Here is a 23,086-nt window from a genome sequence, read left to right as displayed (position 1 = left end):
ATTTAGAACTGGAAGGGACCTTAGAAGTCATTGAGCCCAACACCCTTATTTTACAAATAAGGAAACTGAGGCCCAAATATCTGAAGTGATTTTGGCAAGGTCACTATTTAAAATTTAATTAAAATTTAATACTGAGATTTAAACCCAAGGTTCTCTGGCTTCAAAGCCATCTCTTTTCCCAGCTGTACCATGCCATATCTATCAGCTTTGATACTGGTGCTACATGTTCTCAGACTGCTTTTAATAATTTGGCTTGTCTCTCTCTTTTTTTTCTTACTGTTATATCTGTCAAGATTTCCTAAACAAAATAAAATGTCTTGTTAGCTTTTGGATAGAAAGCTGTCTCTTTTCTGCCATTGCAATGCTTGCATTGTAAACTGCCAGATTTTTTAGAGGAAGAGCCTTTTTTACATCCTGAAACTCAGTCAGCTGTAAAGCATCACGAACAGGTCATGAATAGGAAAATAGGGTGGGAATAATTTTAGAATTATTTATAGTTAGCAACTGAGTTATGGTTCCATAGTGCCTTCACATAGGACCAGTAGCCTTTCCCTTATATAATTTGTCTTTAGTTAAGTATTTTAAGTCTTATGCACATTCTGTCTTCTAAAAACATTTAAAAAATTTTATAAGCCTTTCTGTTATATGTTCCATAAAATTCTAGTTGAAAAATTCGTGTGCTGCATGTTTTGGTGGCTGAAAATATGTGGTATGGAATATAGGCTTAATATAAAAACAGATAATGAGCATGCTTAACTTTAAGAAAAACTTTTGGGAGCCCAGTAACTCCACATGGGACCTCATGTCCAAAATGGTTCATCAGAAAAAGGGAGAGGGTGATACCTACTCTTCTCGACGACAGGGGGCAGCATCACTCCAGTGAAACAGTTTGGGCCAGTTAGTTTTCCCCACTTCTGCTGCCTCCACTTTGCTGCTCTGAGCCATTCATGGTGAAGGATTTACAAGGAGTCACCTTGTAAAATTCCCATTTCCTGTGATTCGTTGCTATCATTGTTTCACACTGCTGGAGAATCTGTCCATAGATTAGACAGACCATGTCTAATCAGGTTTAAGACAGTTAATGGGTGTTGTCTGAGCTGGAAATTTGTCATAAAGCTGCCTGTTTGCATCTTATCTTTTATTGAAGCATGCATGGAAAAAAGCCTATCTGTATGAAGGTGATAGTCTTAACAGGTAAAAGTAATGTAGATTAAAACAGCTCACTTCTGTCTTCTGAAGAATATGATTTTTAAAGCAGAGTCAGCAGTTTTGTTCAGTTCAATTTGTCATCTGCTCTGAAACTCTAATGGTTTTGAATTTCAGGCCATGAATCGTTCCCTGGCTAATGTGATCCTTGGAGGCTATGGCACTACTTCCACAGCTGGTGGGAAACCTATGGAAATTTCTGGCACACATACTGAAATTAATTTGGATAATGCTATTGACATGATAAAAGAAGCCAATAGCATTATCATTACTCCAGGTAAAAACAAATTAAAAAAGGGAAACAGTTGATGGTTTCTTTTTAAGAGTTCTTCAAAGTGGAGGATTTCTTTTTCTTTCTTGATAATTAAAAAACAAAATATGAAGGATTCATTTCCTGAAAGATGGCACCCAAGTTTTGAGAGTTGCAGAGATCAAGATAAATGCCCCTTTAGGTTCCCAGTGAACAACTTGGCCTTATTTGTTCATCTTCATTTCCTTTATATCTTATCAGTTTTCTGAGCCTGAACCATCTTCCTCAAAATGGTAAGCATCAAGTTTTTTGTGGTCTTGCCATTCTTGACAATAGTATGGGATTTCATATACTGATTTTTTTTAAGGCGTGACAGAATTTGCAAAAAAAAATCCCCCAACTTTATATCAGTATTTTAAAGATGTATGATTTTGTCCTGTCTATCTATAACTTAGTAAAGTAGAGGACTTTCTGAGGCTCAATGCAATCAGTCAGTTTGTCAGTAAACATTTGCTAAGTTCCTACTATGTACTATCAAGGAAGGTGAGTGACTTATCCACAATCACACAGATAGTGTTAGAGGCTTTGGATCTGAAATCAAGTCTTTCTGATTCCAGACCTAGCATTCAATCTGCTTTGTCTCTCCAAGAAAGCTCTATGGGTTGCCCACTGGAGACTTCTTTCATTGATTTGTTCTGAGCTGCTTTGTGGTTCTACCAAAACTGTAATTTGAAAAATCCCCATGAATCAGGACTTGATATGGTATAGTAGAAGGAACATGAGACCCTAAAGCAGAAGATACTCTCTCTTCTGTGCTAATGCTCAGCTGCCATGTGACCACAGGTCAATTATTTAACCCCTTGAGGCTTCAGCAACCTCATCTATATAATGTTTCTCAGACTATATTTTGTGGAATCTTGGGATCCTATAAAATAATTCAAGGGCTTATAATAAGAGGATTGGATGAGGTAATATTTGTAAAGGGCTTGGCACATGCTAGGTACTTAATGTTTATTCTTTTCCCTTAATGGTAGGAAAATCCACTCAGCAACCCCATCTATTTAAGCTTCTTGAGAGTGGGAATTTTCATTTTTTATAGTTGCATCTTCAGCACCTTGCACGGTGCTTGGCACATAATAGGTGTTTATTACATATAATAAGTGCTTATAAAATAAATGAGTTTTGCTCATGCTCAATGTTTGCTCAGTAGAAAAAACCATTGGAGTTGGTTTCTTACTGGCCTAGAATCAGTCTTTTTACTACATTTTACTACCTGATAATAAGATAATTCACTATTGGTGAATGGATGAATGTGTGTAAAATAATCGTTGCCTATCAATTTTTGCTTAAAAAGCTTATATTTTGGTGTCATCACCAGTTATGGAATTTTGAATAAAATCCAGAGTTTGAAGAGATGAGAAGGCAGAAGTACTAATAAGTAAGATTTTATAATGTAGGAAACCTGCAGGCACCAAATCTTCCAAGTACAGAAGAAACACATGCAATAGTAACAAATTTCTAATTTGGGTTAACTTCTAGTCATCCTGATGCACAGTGTGTGTATGTGTGTGTGTGTATGTGTGTGTGTGTGTTTGTGATGTTACCAGATTTTAATAGTTCCATAGCCCTGACAAATTTATAAAAGGATTAATGAACAAATTCCAGTTTAGAAACAAAGCTCTCAAATTTCTCAAGTGAAAATGTGATGAATGAAAAGCTTCCAAAAATACTAGCTTATTCAATTCGACAAGCATTTCTTATGTAAGTAAAAGAGAAAATGAAAATTGTTTTGAAACTTCTTACAAAGTAAGCCATCCCATATAATATCATTCCCAGTTATAAAACACAAATAGTTAGTAATCATATCCCCGGTTTTTTTTTTATCTTGTTAATTTCCGAATAAAATTCTGAAAATATAAGATTTTAAAAAATCAGCCTTGTACTATTTTATGAGTAATAGTGATGTTAAAAAAGAATGAGATTTTATTGCAAGGTTATTGCCAAAGTTTTATTTTTTTAGGGGTTTAACCCTCAAAGTTTGAGGACCATTGAATTAGTTGACTTAAAGTTTCTTCTCAGGTTTAGCCTTCTAAGAAGTTGTTTCATTTCATAGGATAAAATCTCCTCTACTTCTTTTAATACTTTGAAAGAACTTTGTTTTCATCAATATGGGTACTCTTTCTACTGATATAGACTACTGTGATCAAAACAATTTGTCATATAGTTGTCCAGCCATCTAACAACTGTTTTAGAACTTAGCAAGGCTGGTTCTTGGATGATAAATAGGCAGTCTCTTGCCATATTCCTGAATAAAGACATTTTGGCTTTAAGGCTTTACTAGAGGCTACATTGGATTACCATAGCCTCCAAAGACCCAGGATGTCTTCCACATTGTGATGAGACTTCTGAGTAGGACTTTAGATCCCTAACAAGTACATATCTATCTCTATCTCTGTCTCTGTCTCTATCTGTATCTCTAGATCTATCTCACTATTATGACTTATGTGATGGTACTTTGAGATAATTTTTCTGTGGTATTTTCAGTATCCTTTTAAAGTCTGAGCTTAAAAAGAACCTAGGGATTATTCAAACTGGATATATTTTTTTTACTAACAGTTGTCATCACTTGTATACTGACCATATAAAAAAACCCCGAACAATACAAAAAAAAATTTTAGTTTCTAGATTAGCAGTTCCAAGTTATAACCTCTTTTTTTAGGTTAAAGTTTGAAAAAAGACCAAGCTAAAACTTACTTTCATTTCTAAATAGACTTGTCATTTATTATTCTTTGTTCAGATTAAATATTTTTTGGATTAGAAAGCAAAATGGATTTCTTATTTATTAGCAACTAGAATTATTTTAGATTTAAAACATTCTAGATTAAAGCAATTGTTATATATTCTTAAATGTTATAATAAATATTTCTTACAGGCTATGGTTTGTGTGCAGCTAAAGCCCAGTACCCTATAGCTGATTTGGTAAAGATGCTTACTGAACAAGGCAAGAAGATCAGGTAAGTTATTTTTATGTGATCAGGAAGTAGGTATAAGGATTTTTTGTATATGACACCAATATTTCTGTCTATCCAGCTATGTGGAATTATTAAAAAAAAAAGGAAAAGAGATGGCTTTTCGTCTCTTTGTGTGGAAATGTGAAGTAGTCAGAAAAATATGGTCTTCATTCCCACCTCTTGACACAAACTGGCTATGAGGCTTAACTTCTCAATGGTCTCCATCTAGGCAACTCTAAGGCTTTAAGTTGCAGAATAGGTCCTGACATGTTGGTAGAGGGTGTTTCCATATCTAGGGGTTTCTTGTACCAAAGAAATTGAAGATCCTATTCCTATATCCTTTACTCTCTTTAAGACATTTAGGTGTGATCCCAAAGAAACTGAGTAGACTTAAAAAAAATCTGCTTATTCAATAGTTCTATGATTTTTATTGTTTACAATATTGACTCAATAGCTAGTAGCATAAATCTAAATATTACAACAATTTTAAAAGAGAAATATTTTATCATGACTAATATTAGTAGAATTGCCTCTAAAAATTGAGACTTTTGTTTGGAGTTTAACTTTCTTGGTGGGGATGTGGGGAGACAAAGCATGATTGGACTTGCAGACCAAATTTATTTTCCATTGTTTCAAGCTAGAAATAACACAAGAAATAAGAACATAATCATGGGCAAAAGTGTTAGCTCCCACCAGATTCCACTTTAATTGTGGAAAAAGCTGCTTTGACATGTTCACAAATACATAGAATATATTTCTATATATCCATATATGTGTATCTGTCAGGAAATCTGGGTAAGAGAAATGTCATAACTTGAAATTTGTCAAAATGTCATAACTTGAAATCATCAATAAGAAAACCTGGAAGACTTGAGTTTGCTAATGTCAAAAAATAGTGGATTTTGGGGGTTTAAAAGGGTCCTTGTACCATATGGTACCACAGTTTGATTCTATCAGGGAAATATTTCTTGAATTCAGCTCCTTTTTTACTAATTTCCATTGGCATCATCCTAGGACAGGCTCTTTTTTCTTTCTCCTTTGATTATTGCAGTTGCCTCTTAATATGTCTCCTTCATTTAAAATTATCCATTATAACACTGCTGCTGAGCTAATCTTTCTTATCATATTCCATATAACCTGATAATTACACTCATTGGAGATGCTTTATGTTGATGGAAGTGGTTATCAATGATCTTTTGTTTGCTTCTCTTTGGCAATAATATGGTAGATATTTTTTTTCTTTTGGTTTGGTATCTTCTTCTTTAGATTGTTTTGAGAATCAATTTCTCTCTTTCCTCAAAAATTTTGTCACCTTTACATAGTTCTCTTTGTACAAAAAGTTCAGTCCTGCTTTTTTCACATTTTTGTTCTTCTTTAATGACATTCTTGGCTTCTTTAAAAGCACATCTGGGACTGTGATTTTAGTTGAGATATTCTAACTCCACTGAGCATGATGGTGAAAAGAGTTTGTTATAAATATCTTTTCATATTTTTTCCATCTTTAATTTGTTTATCTCCTCCTTCTAGTTTCATCTGTAAATGCCCTTAAGATGACTTAACTTAGCTGAATCTCTTGCCAAATTTCTTTAAACAAGGTTTCCCTTCCATGGTTTCTTGTTATTTTATGATACACTATTGCTTATTATTTTCCACCATTCTTTTATGCAAGGTTTTACAAATGAGATTACATTATCACCTAGTGCTGTATTTGGGTGCAGTGTTTTTACTCGTCAACTAAATAAAATGATTCCTAAAGCAGTTTTTAGGCTCTCTGGAGTTGATTTACAACAATTGCACTAAAGAAAAAAATTATTATAGTTGGTGTCAATGTCTTTTACTCGATCTGTTTCCCAAGTTTTGGCATCAATAACTTATTTAAATAGGTCAAGGAGGTTTAATTGCTGCCGTATCTTGAACAATAGAGATAGCACAGTGGCATGGTGGTTGTACATACAAGTTAACTTTGTGCTTAGGAAGACTTTGATTCTCATCCTGTCCTTGACATGCCTTGCCTGTGTGATGCTGAGCAAGTCACTTAATCTGTCAGAGCCCCAGGCAACTTTCTGTGGTAATTGAGTTACACATGAGTTCTTTTGGTAGAGAAAATTTCCTCACCAGAACTTTCCCATACCAGTGAAATCATAGGTCCAGAGCAAAAATGAATTTCTTTAATTTTGTTTCTTTAGTTTTGTATTAATTTCAGTCTTTTTTTTTTTTTAACAAATTGGTGGTCTGGTAGTCGATTCAGGAATGACTTTGTAATCAGTAGTAAGTGGCTTCCTATATATTAAAATAGAACTAATATGATTTTTTGTGATATTATTTGATGTTTATTATGTTCAGTGTCTTCTATTTTTTTCTTAAAAAATACTCATGATATATAGGCCTGAAGTTTCTGTGCAAACTACAAGAATTTGACATATTTCATTTCTTTCTTTTTTTTTTTGACAGGCAGTTGGGGTTAAATGACTTGCCCAGGGTCACACAGTTAGTAAGTGTTTGAGGCTGGATTTGAATTCAGGTCCTCCAGATTCCAGGTCTAGTGCTCTATCCACTGTGCCACCAAGCTGCTCCTGTATCTCATTTCTTAATCCCAAGCTATATTTTCTATCATTTTTTGCCATTCTCACCTATTCCCACTTTAGTATTAAAGTTCCTAGTTCTTTAGAGTGCCAGATACCCAACATTTCCATGATGCAGGTAGCTGGCATACTTGGTTATCGTCGTGTAACTGTTAGATGCCAGAGAGACACAGGGATGGTTGTTGCCCCTATTTTTACATGAGGTGACCTTTTCAATAAAAGAACTCTATTATATAAAGTATAAAGTTCTGCTTTTCTTATAGGCATGTCATTTCAAGTTAATGATTCTTTGGATTATTAAGAAATTGACAAACCTGGAAATGGAAAAGATGAATAAAGAAACTTCTTAATTTCCCTAAAAAAGGAAGTATATTGTTCTTCATTCATGTTCACATGGTCAACTACTGGATTCTTTCATAGAGTTTGAATGTTGTTGAAGTAAAATAAGTAATCATACTTGAGCAAAATCATACTTCTAAAAAGAGTTTCTTGCATTCCTAGGGGAGAGGATTTTGTTCATATAGCATATTTCTTTTTTTTTTTTCCTTTCACTGACCGATATAAGTGAAGTGCTAGAAAAAAAGTTAATCTGTTATTGATCTTTAAATGGATAGACAGATTCAAAGTTAGAAAATGTTAGGGAAATATTGATCCAGTTTGAGAGAAAGTGGAAGAACACAGCAAAATAAGTGGGATTGGGAAGAATGGTTTGGGAGGAATTGAGTTCATGTGGAGAGAAGGTGCATTTAAGAATTATGTTTTAAAGTAATTTTGCTGGTATTGTATGGGAAAAGTAATTATTTGAAAGAAAAAAAAATTCCCATGGGGATACTTTGTATTTTCTTAACTTTAAATTTGGTTTTCTCACATGTAATTTATGTAACAATTAGTCAACTATTAGTTTAATTCTTGGTATTTGATACACATTTTAGGACATTCTTTGCTTTAAAGCATTTGTTTTCTAGGGTAGGAAAAAGTCGTTTTATTGTTTTTCAGTCATGAAAAGATCAGTAGCTCATTTTCATCTCTGAGACATATAAAAGAAGAAGTAAGTGATTTGATGCTTGTCATTTATGCATTGTATTTATTTTTCTTTTTGCTATAGTATTTTTGGGCTGTCAGCATGGGCTGTAATAGATTTATGTAAATGTTGCAGATGAATTCCGTAAGGCTTTCTCCTTGCTAATGTGGTAACAGTGCATCATCATGTTTTTACTCAGTTTTTCTTTATAGCTTCTGTGTGGGAGTTTTCCATTTAAAGAAATCATCAAAGATATGATAAAAAAAAAAAAAAACAAAACCTTTTACCTAGCAGGTCATCCTTGAATGGAGGAGATTCAGATGATCTTTAGGAAGCTATGAATATATATGTATATCTATGTATTGTTATTTTTTTTTAAAGTGGAGGATGTCTGAACAAGAGATGACTGCAGCAGTTACCTCGTGTTTTAATGAAATAAATCTGTATTTACAGTTTGCGGTAATTTGGTCCTTTCATCACTCTGTGGAGCTCCCACGGTGCTCATTGAGTACAGCTGCTGAGCCCTCTGGTTTCAGGAGGTCTGCTGTGCCTCAGCACCCCAGCATGCCCAGCATCCAGATGTAATGACACACTTGCACACATCCGTTGTGGAAGAGTGCCAGCATGGACATACGATTGTCACCAATTAGTTATGCCCAGACTGTGCCAAGAAGAATTGCATCTGTCACACAGTCTTTCTTGCTTCATGGCTTATGATTGATTTGGAGACACTGTTATTTTCCTTTTCTTTAGCCCTAGCCATAATATGCTAGCAAAGAACTGAGATTATATAATATGGCAAATGACATTTTGACTAAAGCTTATTTTTAGAAAGCCAAGAGGGTTCAGGAGCTCAGATTTTCTTTGGTAGCTGAACAGCATTACCTCACAGCTGCCTGAGAAGCCCTTGTGGCCTGTCTGTCTTGTGCTTAGACTTTAGTAGAGCTTGGTAACGAATATGCTTATGTTATGGGACCACTGGACATTTTACCCTTTACTTTTATATTATAAACAGATTAAACTGTAGTATATTTATTGTTGAGTCTGATAGACCGTGTCCAATGAATGGATGTTTGGTAGAAACAGTTGTTGTTGTTATTATTATTTAGCTCTTAAAGAGCGTACTTCAATGACATTCAATTATTTTTAATTATGCTATTTTCCCAAGTAATAAGCATTTGTTTTCCCTCTCTCCTATCCTGCCTTGTAACAAATATGCATAGTCATCCAAAACAAAATCTGATCGAGAGACTATGTACAAAAATGTGTGTCTCATTGTGTATATTTATCACCTCTCTCTTAGAAGGCAGGTAGTTCTTCAGTGGTCCACTGTAATCATAATTGATCATTGTATTGAGCATAGTTCTTAAGTCTTTCAAAGATATTAGTGTTTAAAATGATGTTATAGTTTAAGTTGTTCTACTGGTTCTGCTCACTTCTTTTTGCATCACTTCATACAAATCTTCCCAGGTTTTTCCAAAACCATCAGGAAAGGGCTAATTTTTGAAAGTTAACCTAACTTATTTTTAAGGTGTTTTTCTAATACAGAAAGTGTTGTTTAAAGCAGTAAAAATGAATCCTAGCAAGATCAAGCATTCAAAGTTTTGAGTTTTTGAGAAATGAGATGAATATCATTTAAAGTTTTTGCTTGCTTCTGCTTCAAAGGTATGTGGTTTTATTAGTATGACTACCTCCTCTGGAGCACCCTTGCTCGCTTGTTAGATAGTCTTCATGAGTCGTGGTCAAAAAAATTCATTACCAGGTGGTTAGTTCTCTGGTGTTTCTCTTGCCATTTCTATCTCCATAATATCTCACATCCTCCTCCTTCTCATTAGTCACATAGTCAGCAGGTTAGTTCAAGTCCTGTTCAATTGTCACCTGAATTATTTTTTTCCATTTTTCAAATGCTTTATTAACTTCTGATTTACATCATTTCTGCCAGATTTTGAGTTACAAATTTTCTCCCCATTTTCCCCCTACCTACTGCCCCAAAAGAGCAGTCCCATGGGATATCCCCTTCTCCAGTCTGCTCTCTCCCATATCCCTTTCAACTTTTCCAGTAGGGAATGGTGGATCTCTATGCCCCAGTGCCTGTATATCTTATTTCCCAATTACATGTAAAATAGTATTAATAATAGTGTATATGTGTGTGTGTGTATTTAAACATTTGATTTTAAAACTTAGAATTCCAGATTCATTCCCTTCCTCCCTTATCACCCACCCTTACTGGGAAGATAAGCAGTTCAGTATAGGTTGTACACGTGTAGCCAATGCAAAACAGTAACATAGTAGATATATTGTAAAAGACTGACTATTTTTCCCTCCTTCCTATCCCACCTCCCACTTGTTCTGTTCTCTACCTTTATCCTGTACCTTTTCAAAACTGGGTGCTTCCAACATCCCTCCCCCTGAGCCTGCCCTCCCTTCTATCATCCCCACTCTTATCCCCTTACCCCCTACTCTCCTGTGGGGTGAGATACCCTGTTTAGTGTGTATTTCATTCCCTCCCCGCGCCAAATTCAATGAGAATAAGGTTGACCCATTCCCTTTTGCCTTCCTATTCTTCCCCTCCTTTGTATCCATTTTCCCTTGCCTCTTCTATATGAGATAGTTTACCCCATTCTGTCTCTCTGCATCTCCTCTCATTATATTCCTCTCTCACCTCTTAATTTTACCTTTTTAAGTATAATCCCTTCCTGTAAATTGGTCCTGTGCGCTCTATCTATGCATACCTGTAAACATATATACACACATTCACATATGTATTCATATGCCCATATACCCTCATATATAGACATATATAGTTCTCTTCCCTTCAACTATTTTCATACTTACAAAAGTTTCATCAGTTACAATTATTGTTTTTCCATGTAGGAATGTTAATAGTTCAACTTTGATAAGTTCCTTTTGATTTTTTTCCCCTGTTTATCTTCTCCATGCTTCTCTTGCTTCTTGTATCTGAATGTCAAATTTTCTATTCAACTCTGGTTTTTTCATCAAGAATGCTTGAAGGTCCTCTATTCCACTGAATGACCATATTTTCCCCTGAAACATGATACTAAGTTTTGCTGGGTAGGTGACTCTTGGTTTTAATCCCAGCTCCTTTGACCTCTGGAATATCATATTCCAAGCCCTTCGATCCCTCAGTGTAGAAGCTGCCAGATCCTGGGTTATCCTGATTGGGTTTCCACAATATTCAAATTGTTTCTTCCTGGCTTCTTGTAATATTCTCTCCTTAATCTGGGAATTCTGGAACCTGGCTATAATATTCCTAGGAGTTTTCTTTTTGGGATCTTTTTCAGGAGGTGATCGGTGGATTCTTTCAAGCTCTATTTTGCCCTCTGGTTCTAAAACATCAGGGCAGTTTTCTTTGAGAACTTCCTAGAGGATGATTTCTAGGTTCTTACTTTGATTATGGCTTTTAGGTAGTCCAATAATTTTTAAATTATCTCTCCTGGATCTATTTTTCCAAGTCAGTGGTTTTTCCCACGAGATATTTCACATTGTGTTCTATTCTTTCATTTGTTTGGATCTGTTTAACAGCATCTTGATTTCTCATAAAGTCATTAGCTTCTATTTGCTCCAGTCTAATTCTGAAGCAATGATTCTCCTCAGTGAGCTTTTGAGATTCTTTTTCCATCTGGCAAATTTGGCTTTTGAAGGCATTCTTCTCCTCATTGCCTTTTTGAGCCTCTTTTGCCATTTGAGTTAGTCATTTTTCAAGGTGTGATTTTCCTCAGTCAGGCTGTTGACTCTCATTTCATAATTTTCTTACATCGTTCTCATTTCTCTTCCCAGTTTTTCCTCCACTTCTCTTATCTGCTTCTTAAGGTCCTCTATGGCCTGTAACCAGCTAGTATTTTCCTTTGAAGCTTTTGGTGCAGGAGTTCTGACTTCACTGTCTTCCTCCTGTTCCATGCTTTGCTCCTTTTTGTTCCCCAAATAGGAGTCTAATGTTGGAATCTTCTGTCTGCTTTGTTTCCTTTGCCTGGTCATGTCACCCCTCAGTCACTTGACCCCTGGACTTTTTGCCACAGCAGGACTCTGCCACCCAACAGGGGAGCTCTCTTCCCAAATACTGAGGTTTTCTCAGCTGCCGGAGGTATTAGATGAGAGCCCTTTCTGAGGCCTCCACACACTCTGGCATGCTGGACACACACCGCAGGCCTTCCACACTAGACTGCAATCCAGATCCAAGTAGGTTAAAGCAAGAGCATATACCCCTCAGACTGGTTGCTTGGTCCCCCTTCACTCTGCAGGCTAAGAGCTGAAGCTGCCACGTGGTGCTGGCCGGCTGTGCCGGGCATCTCAGCAACTTCTCGCCCCTGAGGCAAAAGCCGACGCACTCTCACTTACTGGGTCCCAAAGTCCAGACTGCACTGACCTCTCACTTTGTCCTTCACATCTGTGTGTTGATAATTCTGGAAACCGCCATAGCTGCATCTGATCTGGAGTCCCTACTGCTGGTGGCTGGTCAGACACGCCCTGGAGCTTAAACCTCTGGTTCACCTTGGCTCCCAGAGTGCTGTGCTGGCTGATTCCTACCAGCCTGCCTGGCTGTCCTCAGTGGGAGGTTAGCTTCTCTGTGTCATTTTGTGAGTTCTTCAGCTCCAAAGTTTGTTCAGAGTCCCCTTTTTACATGGATTGGGGAAGGTGGAAGCCGGAGGTGCTTGGAGGTCATACTTCTACTCAGCCATCTTAACTATGCCCCCTGTCACCTGAGTTATTAAAACAGCATCTTAATTAGTTTTGTCTGCCTCATCTCTCCCCACAAGAATCCATTCTCCACACACTTGACTAAGTGATTTGCTAGAGCAGTGATCTGAACCATGTTCATTGTAAACCTCTTCCTCCTAATTGTTTCAGGGATAAAATATAGACTTTTTTTTGTTTGGTTTTTAAAAACCTTCACAACCTGAATTCAGTCTACTTTTCAGTCTCATTATTCATGAATTCCCTAACCATACCCTATAGTTGAGCCAATCCATCTCCCTTCTCTATACCTTTTTATTGGTTATTCATTTCTGAAATGTATTTTCCTTACTTCTGCTTTGTAGAATCTTTTAACTTCTTTTAAAATTCATCTCAACTACCTTTCCTGATTTCCTCAACTTTTAGTACCTTCCTTCTCTAAACTACCTTTATTTATTTTGCATTTATTCTGTGTATTCTTGTACAGGTGCTTGTCTCTCCTGAGAGTATGTAGTCTTCTTCATGGCAGATACTATTTTTTGTCTGTGTATATCCCTAGTACTTAACACAATGCCTAGTATAAAGCACATATTTAATAAACATTTGCTTGCTTGCCTCAATATTGAGTCTTTCTCTTAATTATTGTAGGTAGTATTCAGATGACAGAACTGTCTGTCATTGGGCCCATGCTTAAAGCTTTTCCATTTAGGTAGGACCTCTTTGAGCTTGACCTCTGTTAAAATTGCCTTTTAGAATTTAGGGTTACATCCATTCCATGAAGGCATTAGAGCAGTACTTGAATGTAGGCTATAGCTTATAGTTTATATAGGGCTTTGTGACTGGGCTACGGGCCCAGCCTGTGATGCTGTTTGTATTAAAATGTTAGTCTAAATGAAGAGCAAAGATTAGGAGCTTTCAGTTACCCAGTAGTGCATAATGGAAAGATGTGCAGTGTCTTTCTGGGTAATGGCATACCAGATAAAGAGCGCCAAATAAGGGAAGCGATGTCATTTATACTAGAAGTAGTTTGTCTCATGAAGAGATGTTGGGTGGGCCCTTTGGTAAAGATGACAGCAAGTGGATTGTAGATCAACTGATCTCAGACTGTGTTCTGCAGGACCACAAGCAGATTATAAAGAACTCATATCACTTTGTCTTTGAGAGTTATGTTTGTATTAATTTGCTCTTCGTGGTTTGGCATTTTCTGATTTGGAAAGTTAAGAATCACATTGTGATCTCAAATGATAGCATTAAAGAAGAAGCAGCATAAATTTAACAATGATTCATTTTAGTATGACTACAAAACTTGTTTTTGTTTGCTTGTTTCAGTTGTGTTCAACTCTGTTACCCCATTTAGGAGTTTTCTTAGCAAAGATACTGGAGCAGTTTGCCATTCCCTTCTCTAGCTCATTTTGCACATGAGGAAACAGAGGCAAACAGGGTTAAATGATTTGCCCAGGGTAACACAGCTAGTAGGTGTCTAAGGCTTGATTTGAACAAAGATGAATCTTTCTGGTTCCATGCCTGGCACTCTGTCTACTGCACCACTAATATGTTAAATAGGTACAAAATTAGTCTTTGGAAAAAACTAGATAACAAATTAAATAGGACTTTTAGACTTGTGAAAGAATTTAGTTACCAGAGCCAAATAATTCCTCAGGGGGTTTCTGTCTTCCTTTATACATGCAGCAGGTTTACCCCTATCCCTTTCCTTTCTTCTGTAGTAGCCACGGGAAGTCATTGTTAGTTATACTGTTAGCGTGGTTTGTCAAACCACTGAACCCTCAAAGAAATTGGGAACTGGAAACCATAGAAAATGTTCATTTTTATTCTTATATATATCCAACCCAGTATTTATAGTTGCCAGGAAATAATCTAGATATTTAATATGTGGTAAATTTTGTCCAGCAGCAGCACTAATTGTCCACCTGTATTGCATTCTCTGTGTTGGAGATACATACATTTTATTGCAGATGAATGGTGGCATGAACAATGGCTGAGAGTTTCTGTCATGCTGAGACTGAGTAGTCACATCAACCTAAGAGATGCCACTTGAAGCTGCTTGACAGGCATTTAACTTTTTTACTTTCTTCCCTTCTGCTGAAACTTAGATCAATTGATGAAAATCAGCCCTGCCACTAACTTACCTTGTAAATTTGGACAAGTCAATTAAATGTTCTGGGCTTCAGTTTCTTCATGTGTAGAATAAGCGAGTTGGATCCATATGATCTATAACATTTTCTGCTGCTTCAAAATGGAATAATAATGAGTTCCTTTTCTAGGAAATTCATGGTATATGTAGCTACTTCACTCACTGGAAACAACCTTGAAATTGGTAAAACTGATGCCTCTTACCACTGGAGTCAGGTTATGTTTAGTATTGGTATTTTTGTCTTTTTTTTTGAGTCTTATTTTCTTCAGTGTAGTTCATATAAACAGCACAAAATATAAATAAATAAAATTCTGCTTCTCAGTCCATGTTCAAATTCTTGTGTATCTTGGTTACAATAATAATTTTATTTTGTGGCGCCTACTAGCCATAGCATCTGAAGAACCATGCCACAACACTGTTTAAAATAATCAAACAGATAACATTGTCTATAAATTTTACTTAATCACTATGTGTCAGAATGTAGTATCCTGGAACATTAATCAAATGAGATAATGTATATAAAATGTTTTGTCAGCCATGAAGCATTACACCAATGTAAACTGCTTATCTTCTTAATAATTATTAACTAATATTACCATGAAGGTTATCATTCTAAGTTTTCTTATACTTTTCTTGATATAGTGTCTTTAAGTTATGTATATGTTGTTTAGATGTGTTTAGTCATAGTCATTTATTTTGAGGCTTAGCAAATCACCTTCCATCGCATAATCACAGTAGGGACTTCACAAACCATCTACATAACCCTTAACTTTGCCAAAGATTTCCTACACAGCATCACTGATTTTATATATATATGTAAAATGTTATACTGTTAGCATGGTTTGTCAAACCACTGAACCCTCAAAGAATTTGGTAACTGGAAACTATAGAAAATGTTTATTTATATTATTTATTATTAATTTTTATTCTTATCTATATCCAACCCAGTATGTATAGTTACCAGGAAATCATCTATATATCTAATTTGTGGTGAATTTTGTCCAGCAGTAGCTCTAATTGTCCATCTGTATTGCATTCTCTGTGTTGGAGATACATACATTTTATTGCATTCATATATATATATTATAATCTAGCTTCTGCTTGAAGACTTTCTGTGGGGATTGGTGGGAGTTATGGGAAGTGTCTCTACCTAAGGGAGCCTATTCCATTCTTCAGTTAGGAAAACTAATTATTATAGATTTTGGACTTAAACTGTAACCAGTTTCCCCAAATTGAATTAGTAGTGTCAGGTTCTACAAGAATTATACACACACACACACACACATATGCATACACACACGCACACATATACACACACACACACATATAGTCATAGGACCACATTCTTCCTTAAATGAATGTTATTGATTATTTTTCTTTTTGAGTGCCCACAATGTACTAGATACATGTATACATACCAACTAGGTGTGGGAAGTGGCTTTCTGGAAATTACTTCTTCAATCTGCACATGGGACAGACTTATCTTTTGATTTCTTTGTTTTCTATGGTAATTTTTTTTCTTCCTATCCCTTGGATGCTACTTTGGTAAACCGTTTAATTTCCATGAATTTCCTCTTTCTAAAGGGAGGTCCATGGACTCCTTGTCCTACTCTTGGTTAGTATCAGTTCTTAGAATCTTGGAGTGACAAACAGTACTGTCTGTGTCTCTCAACTCTTAGGTGGGTAGTTTTCTAAGTAAGTGATCTGTGGGGGAATGTTTCAGTACATTAAATAACTTTTTTCCTTTCTTTTTCAGGATCATAGGGTTTAGTTAATCCAGACCAACTAATCTAGGGAGGCTTCTTCTTAAGCCATTGTAGAGAGATAGGTATCAGCCTCATTGTTAAGGGCCTCCAGGAATTTGGTTCTACAACCTTTCAGTAATCCATTTCAGAGTTTAGAAACTTTCTGCTATCAGTAAGATTTACATGCCCACCTTAGAACTGGGGTCTGTAACCTTTTTTTTTAAATTGATAACAGTTTTCTTTGTAACCCATTGTCTATTCTTGTTAGGTTCCTTATGTGTTGTATGTCTTGGGATATGAAGTTTAAAAAAAAGGATTTTTTATTAATTAGGTGGGAGACTGGACTACCATGTTTCCCCGATAATAAGACACTGTCTTATTATTTTTTTGGACAGAAAAACACCAGAGGGCTTATTTTCAGGGGAGGGCTTCTTTTAATGAACATTGACAGCAATTTTAATAAACAGGTAAATGTGAACAAAAAAATGTACCTTTATTCAATAAGCAAATCACTGGGGAAGAACAGGATGACGCGCTCACTGCTGCAGCTCTGATTGGATGCAGCTCGGAGCGCGGCGTGCGTTTCACCGGGGGGGGGACGGTGCATACAGAGGGTACCATAATGGATCACCTTCACTACAGTAGTAATCTCAATAGGTCTTATTTTCGGGGGAGGGCTTATTTTAGAGGAATCTTACACAGTAAGGGGAGGGCTTATTTTCGGGATAGGTCTTATTATCGGGGAAACACGGTAGTTGAATTCTTATTTTAGAAGCCTTCTGAATTGTGATTTTATAAGTATTACTTATCTCTTATGACACTAGTGCAACAGCTCTAGGTTTTGAAAAATGTGCCCCCTTTCCCCTTCTGTTTCACTACTTTTGCTGAGTGAATTTGTTGGCATAGATGTTTAGAATTATTGTTTATTTGGGAACTTTGTCATTCTGAAAAGTTATATTCAGTCATTTTCAGTATACAGTTTGATTTTGAATAGTTGAGTTTAATAAATAATAGAAGATTAACCATTAAGCCTTCAGTAAGAAAAAAAAATTTACACAATGACTCTGAAAAGATATACTCTCTTGTAGTTATTGTATTCTAGGAAGAGTTTATTTTTGTTCTGCTTTTCTTCTTAAGTAATGGTGCTTTTGAGAAGTTTCCTGATTTATTTTTTAAATGTGTCTATATTAGGAAGAAGCTGCTAAAAGGAGGAAGTATTTCAAATACTTTAGAAATGATCCCCATAATTTTTGTCTTTTTCTCTGAATTGGTACCTTCAAGACTGTGGTACCTTCTTTTTTAAACTAGTGAAGTATGTCTAGATATTTCTATGATGTGAAAAGAAAATATGGTTTATTTTAATATTCATGATGGGATCCATACAGTGAATGTTTTATTCCCTTAAATAGCTATGTATTTCCAAGAACAATTGCTTCCGTGAAGCGCACTCAGTAGTATATATTGTACCCATGATCCATGTCGGCAGAAAGTCAGGTGGCTGTGTCTTCCTCTGGAATATGTGGAATCTGAAATGTAGCATGAGGTTGCAGTAAAACTGTGGGAACCATGTTTTTTTTTTTTTAACATTGTACATTATAAGAAAAACTTTTGGGGAAAACACATATCTTCTGTGGTGTTTTTATATTACTCTACTCTCAGATTTTACCTTGACTACATCTATGAGTTCTTATCCATTCTCTTCCACTTATTTATTTGTTAATCTCTTTGTCCATATATTTATTATTTATTTGTGTATCTATGTATTATTTAATTTGTTTCTTCATTTATTCATCTATCTCTATCTTTTTATGACTTATTTATTTGTTGACTGACCTGAAAAACTGAAGAGATCAGGTTTCTTAGTCAGAGATCATTTCCCCATCTAATTTATTTTCTTTTTCCTTCAAAATTTTTTTGTTAATATCTGTCTTTACATTGAACTTATTTCTTATTTCTGCCCCCATCCTACCATCCATTGAACTCTTTTTGTCACAAAGAAATACAGTTAAGCAAATACATGCTGTGATGACCACATCTGTCAATGTATGCAGCACTGTGCCCTACTAGTCTAGTGTCAGTCTCTTCTGTGAGAAAGGAGGTATGCTTCATTATCTGTTTTACAGGGACCATCATTTCCTCTGTTTAATTTGGAAGATCCATATGTATACTAATATGTTGTTGGAAGCTGAGAAACTATTATCGCTTTTAATTTTCCTGGTTGACTATTTTGTATCTCCTGAATGTTCCATTGAAACTGTGGTTGTCATTTTTTTTTAAATAAGAAGAAAGTGGTATAAAGTGTTTACATTTTACCACCTGGGTACTAGGACAACCTAATTAAATAATGATTTGTGCATGTTCAACTCAATCAGCTGGACAAAGTCACTTTTGGTTGCCACAAATTTCTAGGTAAGTCTAGAAATGATTATTTGTTATTTGAATTTGATGCATTAAGGGTAGTGACCAAAGTTAGAAATTATAGCAACACCACCAATTGGTTTAGATGATACTTGGGTGGAATTTAAAGGATTACAGCACCCTGTCTTTAGCAGCATGAATTGGAGATGTGCTTTGGTACATCAGAAGCATGGGAGTTGGGGGCAGAAATCTTAGGTCCAGTCTTGAGGTTGTCACTGTTACAGTGACTCTGGGTAGATTATATAACCTCTTTGTATGTCATTTGTACCTCAGTTGTAAAATGAGATAATAATACTGATATTAAGGGAAGTCCTTTATAAGCAAGTAAATTTGAGTTCTTGTTACTAATAATTATCATTGCCATTTATAATTAGAAATTGAATGTTCCTGTTCAGAGGTAGAAACTTAGCCTGGAAAATGTTGAGAAATTAGAATAAAATGTTTTTTATTTATTGTAAAAATGCAGGTCACTATGGATGTAACAAGTATTTAAAAAAAGAAATGTGAAAATGTGGACAAGTATTTATGTTAGAAAAGGGATAATAAAAATATCTATAAAATGCTTATAGGCAATGAAGAGATTGTGAGAATTATTTGCCAGCAAACCTGATTTTGCACTGCCAAAAAAAAATTCCTGTAAGTTCCATACTTCTGAGCTTTTATTTTTTTTCCTGTGGGCTTGAACAGTTTTATAGTAATGACTAGTTAGATGTCATTTCTAAAAAATATTTTTCTTTGGAACATATTTTGTCACAATTAGTGAAAGCTGACTTTAGGTTTGTGGTTAAGTACTCCTATTTTTAAATAGAGTCCCCCTCTTATCACAATGGTAAAAACTAAGAGCTTGGTAGCCTTTCCAAATCAAAATCCTGGATGATCTTTATATGCTGATGTAACATAATAATGTTGGGAAATCAACTTTGGCCATCATTTCCTGGAAATTGCTGGTCTTGGCCAACCAGTGTCTGAAATAATTTATTTTAATACATATTTTGGGAAGTAGCCAGTAACTTTGGCCAGAATTGATAGTTTCTTATGATTACAAATACTAATTAACTCACTAGAATGTCTGTTGTTTTTCCCTAAACTGGCATACTCCTATAATGCTACCTAATGTCTCAACAACTTTAGTGCTTTGAAATCTAGCAGAATAATGTATTAGACAAGCATGATCCAAGACAAAAGTTGATAAGATCATTGAACTTCTAAAGAATAATAAAGGTAATATGCTAACTAGCTTGAGTTTTTTTTATTTCTTTTTCATTAACTACAGAGCAAAAAACAAAATTACATATTTATATAACTTGAAATTAAAAATCTTAAAATATTTACCAGTAAGTAAAAATATTTACAGTAGTTTTTAAATTTATTTCCTAATGACCTCAACTAAAGTATATATGATTAGAAGATACATGTTGTAATTTTAAAGTACAAAAAGAATTCATTAAAAAACTGCCTGGTAGACTTAGTTTTAGTCCATTTTCTTGCCCTGGAAAGGAATAGATTTGAACCTAATTTCAGATGACTGTCTCTCTAACTTAACTTCAGTAAAGTCTTTAATAAGTCACCCTAATATATTCAAACTATACTCAAAAAGTTTTTTTGTATTTAAATTATTTCTATTGTATTTAAAATTTATTTCCACAGTGTATAAATAGGAAATACTCCATTATTCTCCTGTGTAAGTTATACTTGCACATAACTATTAGGTTATTCTTATCCTTTTCTTCTAGTTAATTATCTCAGCTCCTTCCTATTTTTATAAGCCATCAAAAAAACTTTTTCAAATTATACTTTTTATAAACCATACCTTCCATTTTGATTTCAGACCTCGAATCCTACCAAACTGACATTGGCCCTACTTTGACTTTGATCTTTAGATACATCTCTGATTTTACAAATGTTGGAGCTGTTTTCCCTTTACTGATGCAGATTCCATCACTTTTCCTTCTATTCAGTTCTTCTATACATATTTCCATAAACCTCCATTGGAGATCAATCCAACGTGCTGGAAGTTGTCTTCTGGTTCTTTTTATGTCTCTAGGGATTAGTTGAGGGTTTCCAGTGTAGTTTTTGGAATATTTATCTCTATTATTCCAACTCACTTCCTTTTTCAGTTATTTCCATGTTAATGTCTCTGCCATCACTCTTCTCATGCTTAAATTATTGTGGAGAACAGGCTGAAAATACTTGGGTCCATGTCCATTCTGTATTTTTCCATTGCCTCTGGTTATTTGTAATTCTGATCTTTTGAGATTGTGGTGTCTCATGATTTGTAGCCATGTAGCATCACCAGGATAATACTGTGTTGAAGAGCTTTGAGGAACTGAGTAGTTTAGGATCATTTAAAACACTACACATTTTCACAAATGTGGTCTAGTCTGAGCTTTCTCCTTCTCAATTCTTGGCCCAGTTGATTATCCATCTATAATGTGTGCATGTGTAGTATAGTATATATATGTTTATAAATATGCAAATATATAATTGTATAAATTCATGTGTATTTTCTCACACACACATATTGATAGACAAACTTAGAAGTCTGCCTTTACAATTGTATGGTCCAGTTTGGGCAATATGTACTTTTTCATCCACTTTTGTTTTTCAGATATTGGTAGCTACACTACTCCAGGGTCCACAAATTTGTATTTTAAAACATTTTGATAACTCATTTCACTATAATTGATTCACTTTGTAATTCTGTCTATCAGCAATGAAATTATACATCTCTAACATTCTAAAACAACGGTTCCCAAACTTTTTGGTCTTAGGGCTCTGCACATCTGAAAATTATTTTAGGGCCCCAAAGAGCTCTTGTTCATGTTGGTAATATCTATCAATATTTACTAAATTAGAAGTTAAATCTGAAAAAATTTAAAAATATTTTTATGAATCATTTAAAACAAAAACAATCAAACCCATCAGGCAAAGAGAAATTACAAATTTTAAAAAGCCCTATATTTTGCAAAACAAGAAAAATATATAGAGAAGAGGAACATTGTTTTACATATTTTTTGCAAATTTCTTTCATGTCTGGCTTAAGAGAAGACAGCTGTATTCTGTCTGCTTCTGCATTTGTTCTATTTTTATATGTTTTTTTTTGGTTAAAGTATATGAAGAAAATCCCTTCTCCCAAAGATATGTAGGGAGGAGTATGTTAATAGGAAAACAGCATCTAAGTAATGTTATGAGAATTGATTTTACCTAACACATTCTCTGAACGTGCCTTGGGAACTCTAACCCAGAGTCCACAGATCATTTTTTAAGACTGCTGTTCTAAAGTCTACGAACATGTACCTGTACATGAAGTGCAACATTGCTCCTCATCGAGTTTTCCTGGAACACTTGGCTCCCTGCTTTAGCTCTATCACACTGCTGCCTTTATGACATTTATTTGTGTACATGCCCTGTCCTCCCCTTCCAGTGGACTACCATAGAGCCTCCTTGAAGGAAGGGCTATGCCATTTTATGCTGAGCATTTTGCAGAGTACCTTGAACACAGTAGGTACCTAATAACTGTATTTAGTCAAACGGAGTAGTGACGATGCGCCGTTGAGTGACCACTCACGCTGTCCGCGTCTCACCTACACAGTGTCCGCGCGGCGCCTTGAGGGGGCCAGGGACAGCTTTTGCTCTTCATTGTATCCCCAGCCCTTAGAACAGTGCTTGGTGCCTAGTAAGAGATTAATAAATACTCACTGATGACTAAGGAATTAAGGGGGAAAAAGAGACTTTACCTCAGGGTAGGCTAAAAAGAAGCTTTAAAAGGCTCATTTGTTGAAAAAACAATGCATATATTTATATCTATCACCCATCTATCCATCCATCCATCCATCCACCCATCCACCCATCCACCCATCCACCCACCCACCCATCCACCCATCCACCCATCCATCCATCCATCCATCCATCCATCCATCCATCCATCCATCCATCCATCCATCCACCCATCCACCCATCCACCCACCCATCCATCCACCCACCCATCCAGCCACCCATCCATCCATCC

General features: G+C 35.5%; 1 protein-coding gene and 1 long non-coding RNA gene across 4 annotated transcripts in view; both read left to right on the top strand.

The window, feature by feature from the left end:
* Positions 1 to 23,086, top strand: part of LOC138166790 (uncharacterized) — a 1,160,016-nt gene that overhangs the window by 106,827 nt on the left and 1,030,103 nt on the right. The window lies entirely within an intron of this gene.
* Positions 1 to 23,086, top strand: part of NNT (nicotinamide nucleotide transhydrogenase) — a 142,190-nt gene that overhangs the window by 92,790 nt on the left and 26,314 nt on the right. For all 3 annotated transcript variants that reach the window (XM_069095311.1, XM_069095310.1, XM_069095312.1), the window contains exons 18-19: positions 1,324 to 1,483; positions 4,389 to 4,470. In XM_069095311.1, coding sequence (XP_068951412.1) covers positions 1,324 to 1,483; positions 4,389 to 4,470 — 242 coding nt within the window. The remainder of the gene's footprint in view (positions 1 to 1,323; positions 1,484 to 4,388; positions 4,471 to 23,086) is intronic.

This window comes from Petaurus breviceps, unplaced genomic scaffold (genome assembly GCF_028583685.1).
Source record: "Petaurus breviceps papuanus isolate PSGF00001 unplaced genomic scaffold, PetGlider_PUasm1.0 226, whole genome shotgun sequence".
NCBI lineage: Eukaryota > Metazoa > Chordata > Mammalia > Diprotodontia > Petauridae > Petaurus > Petaurus breviceps.
Note: the sequence above shows the minus strand (reverse complement) of the source record. Positions and strands in the feature narration are given on the sequence as shown.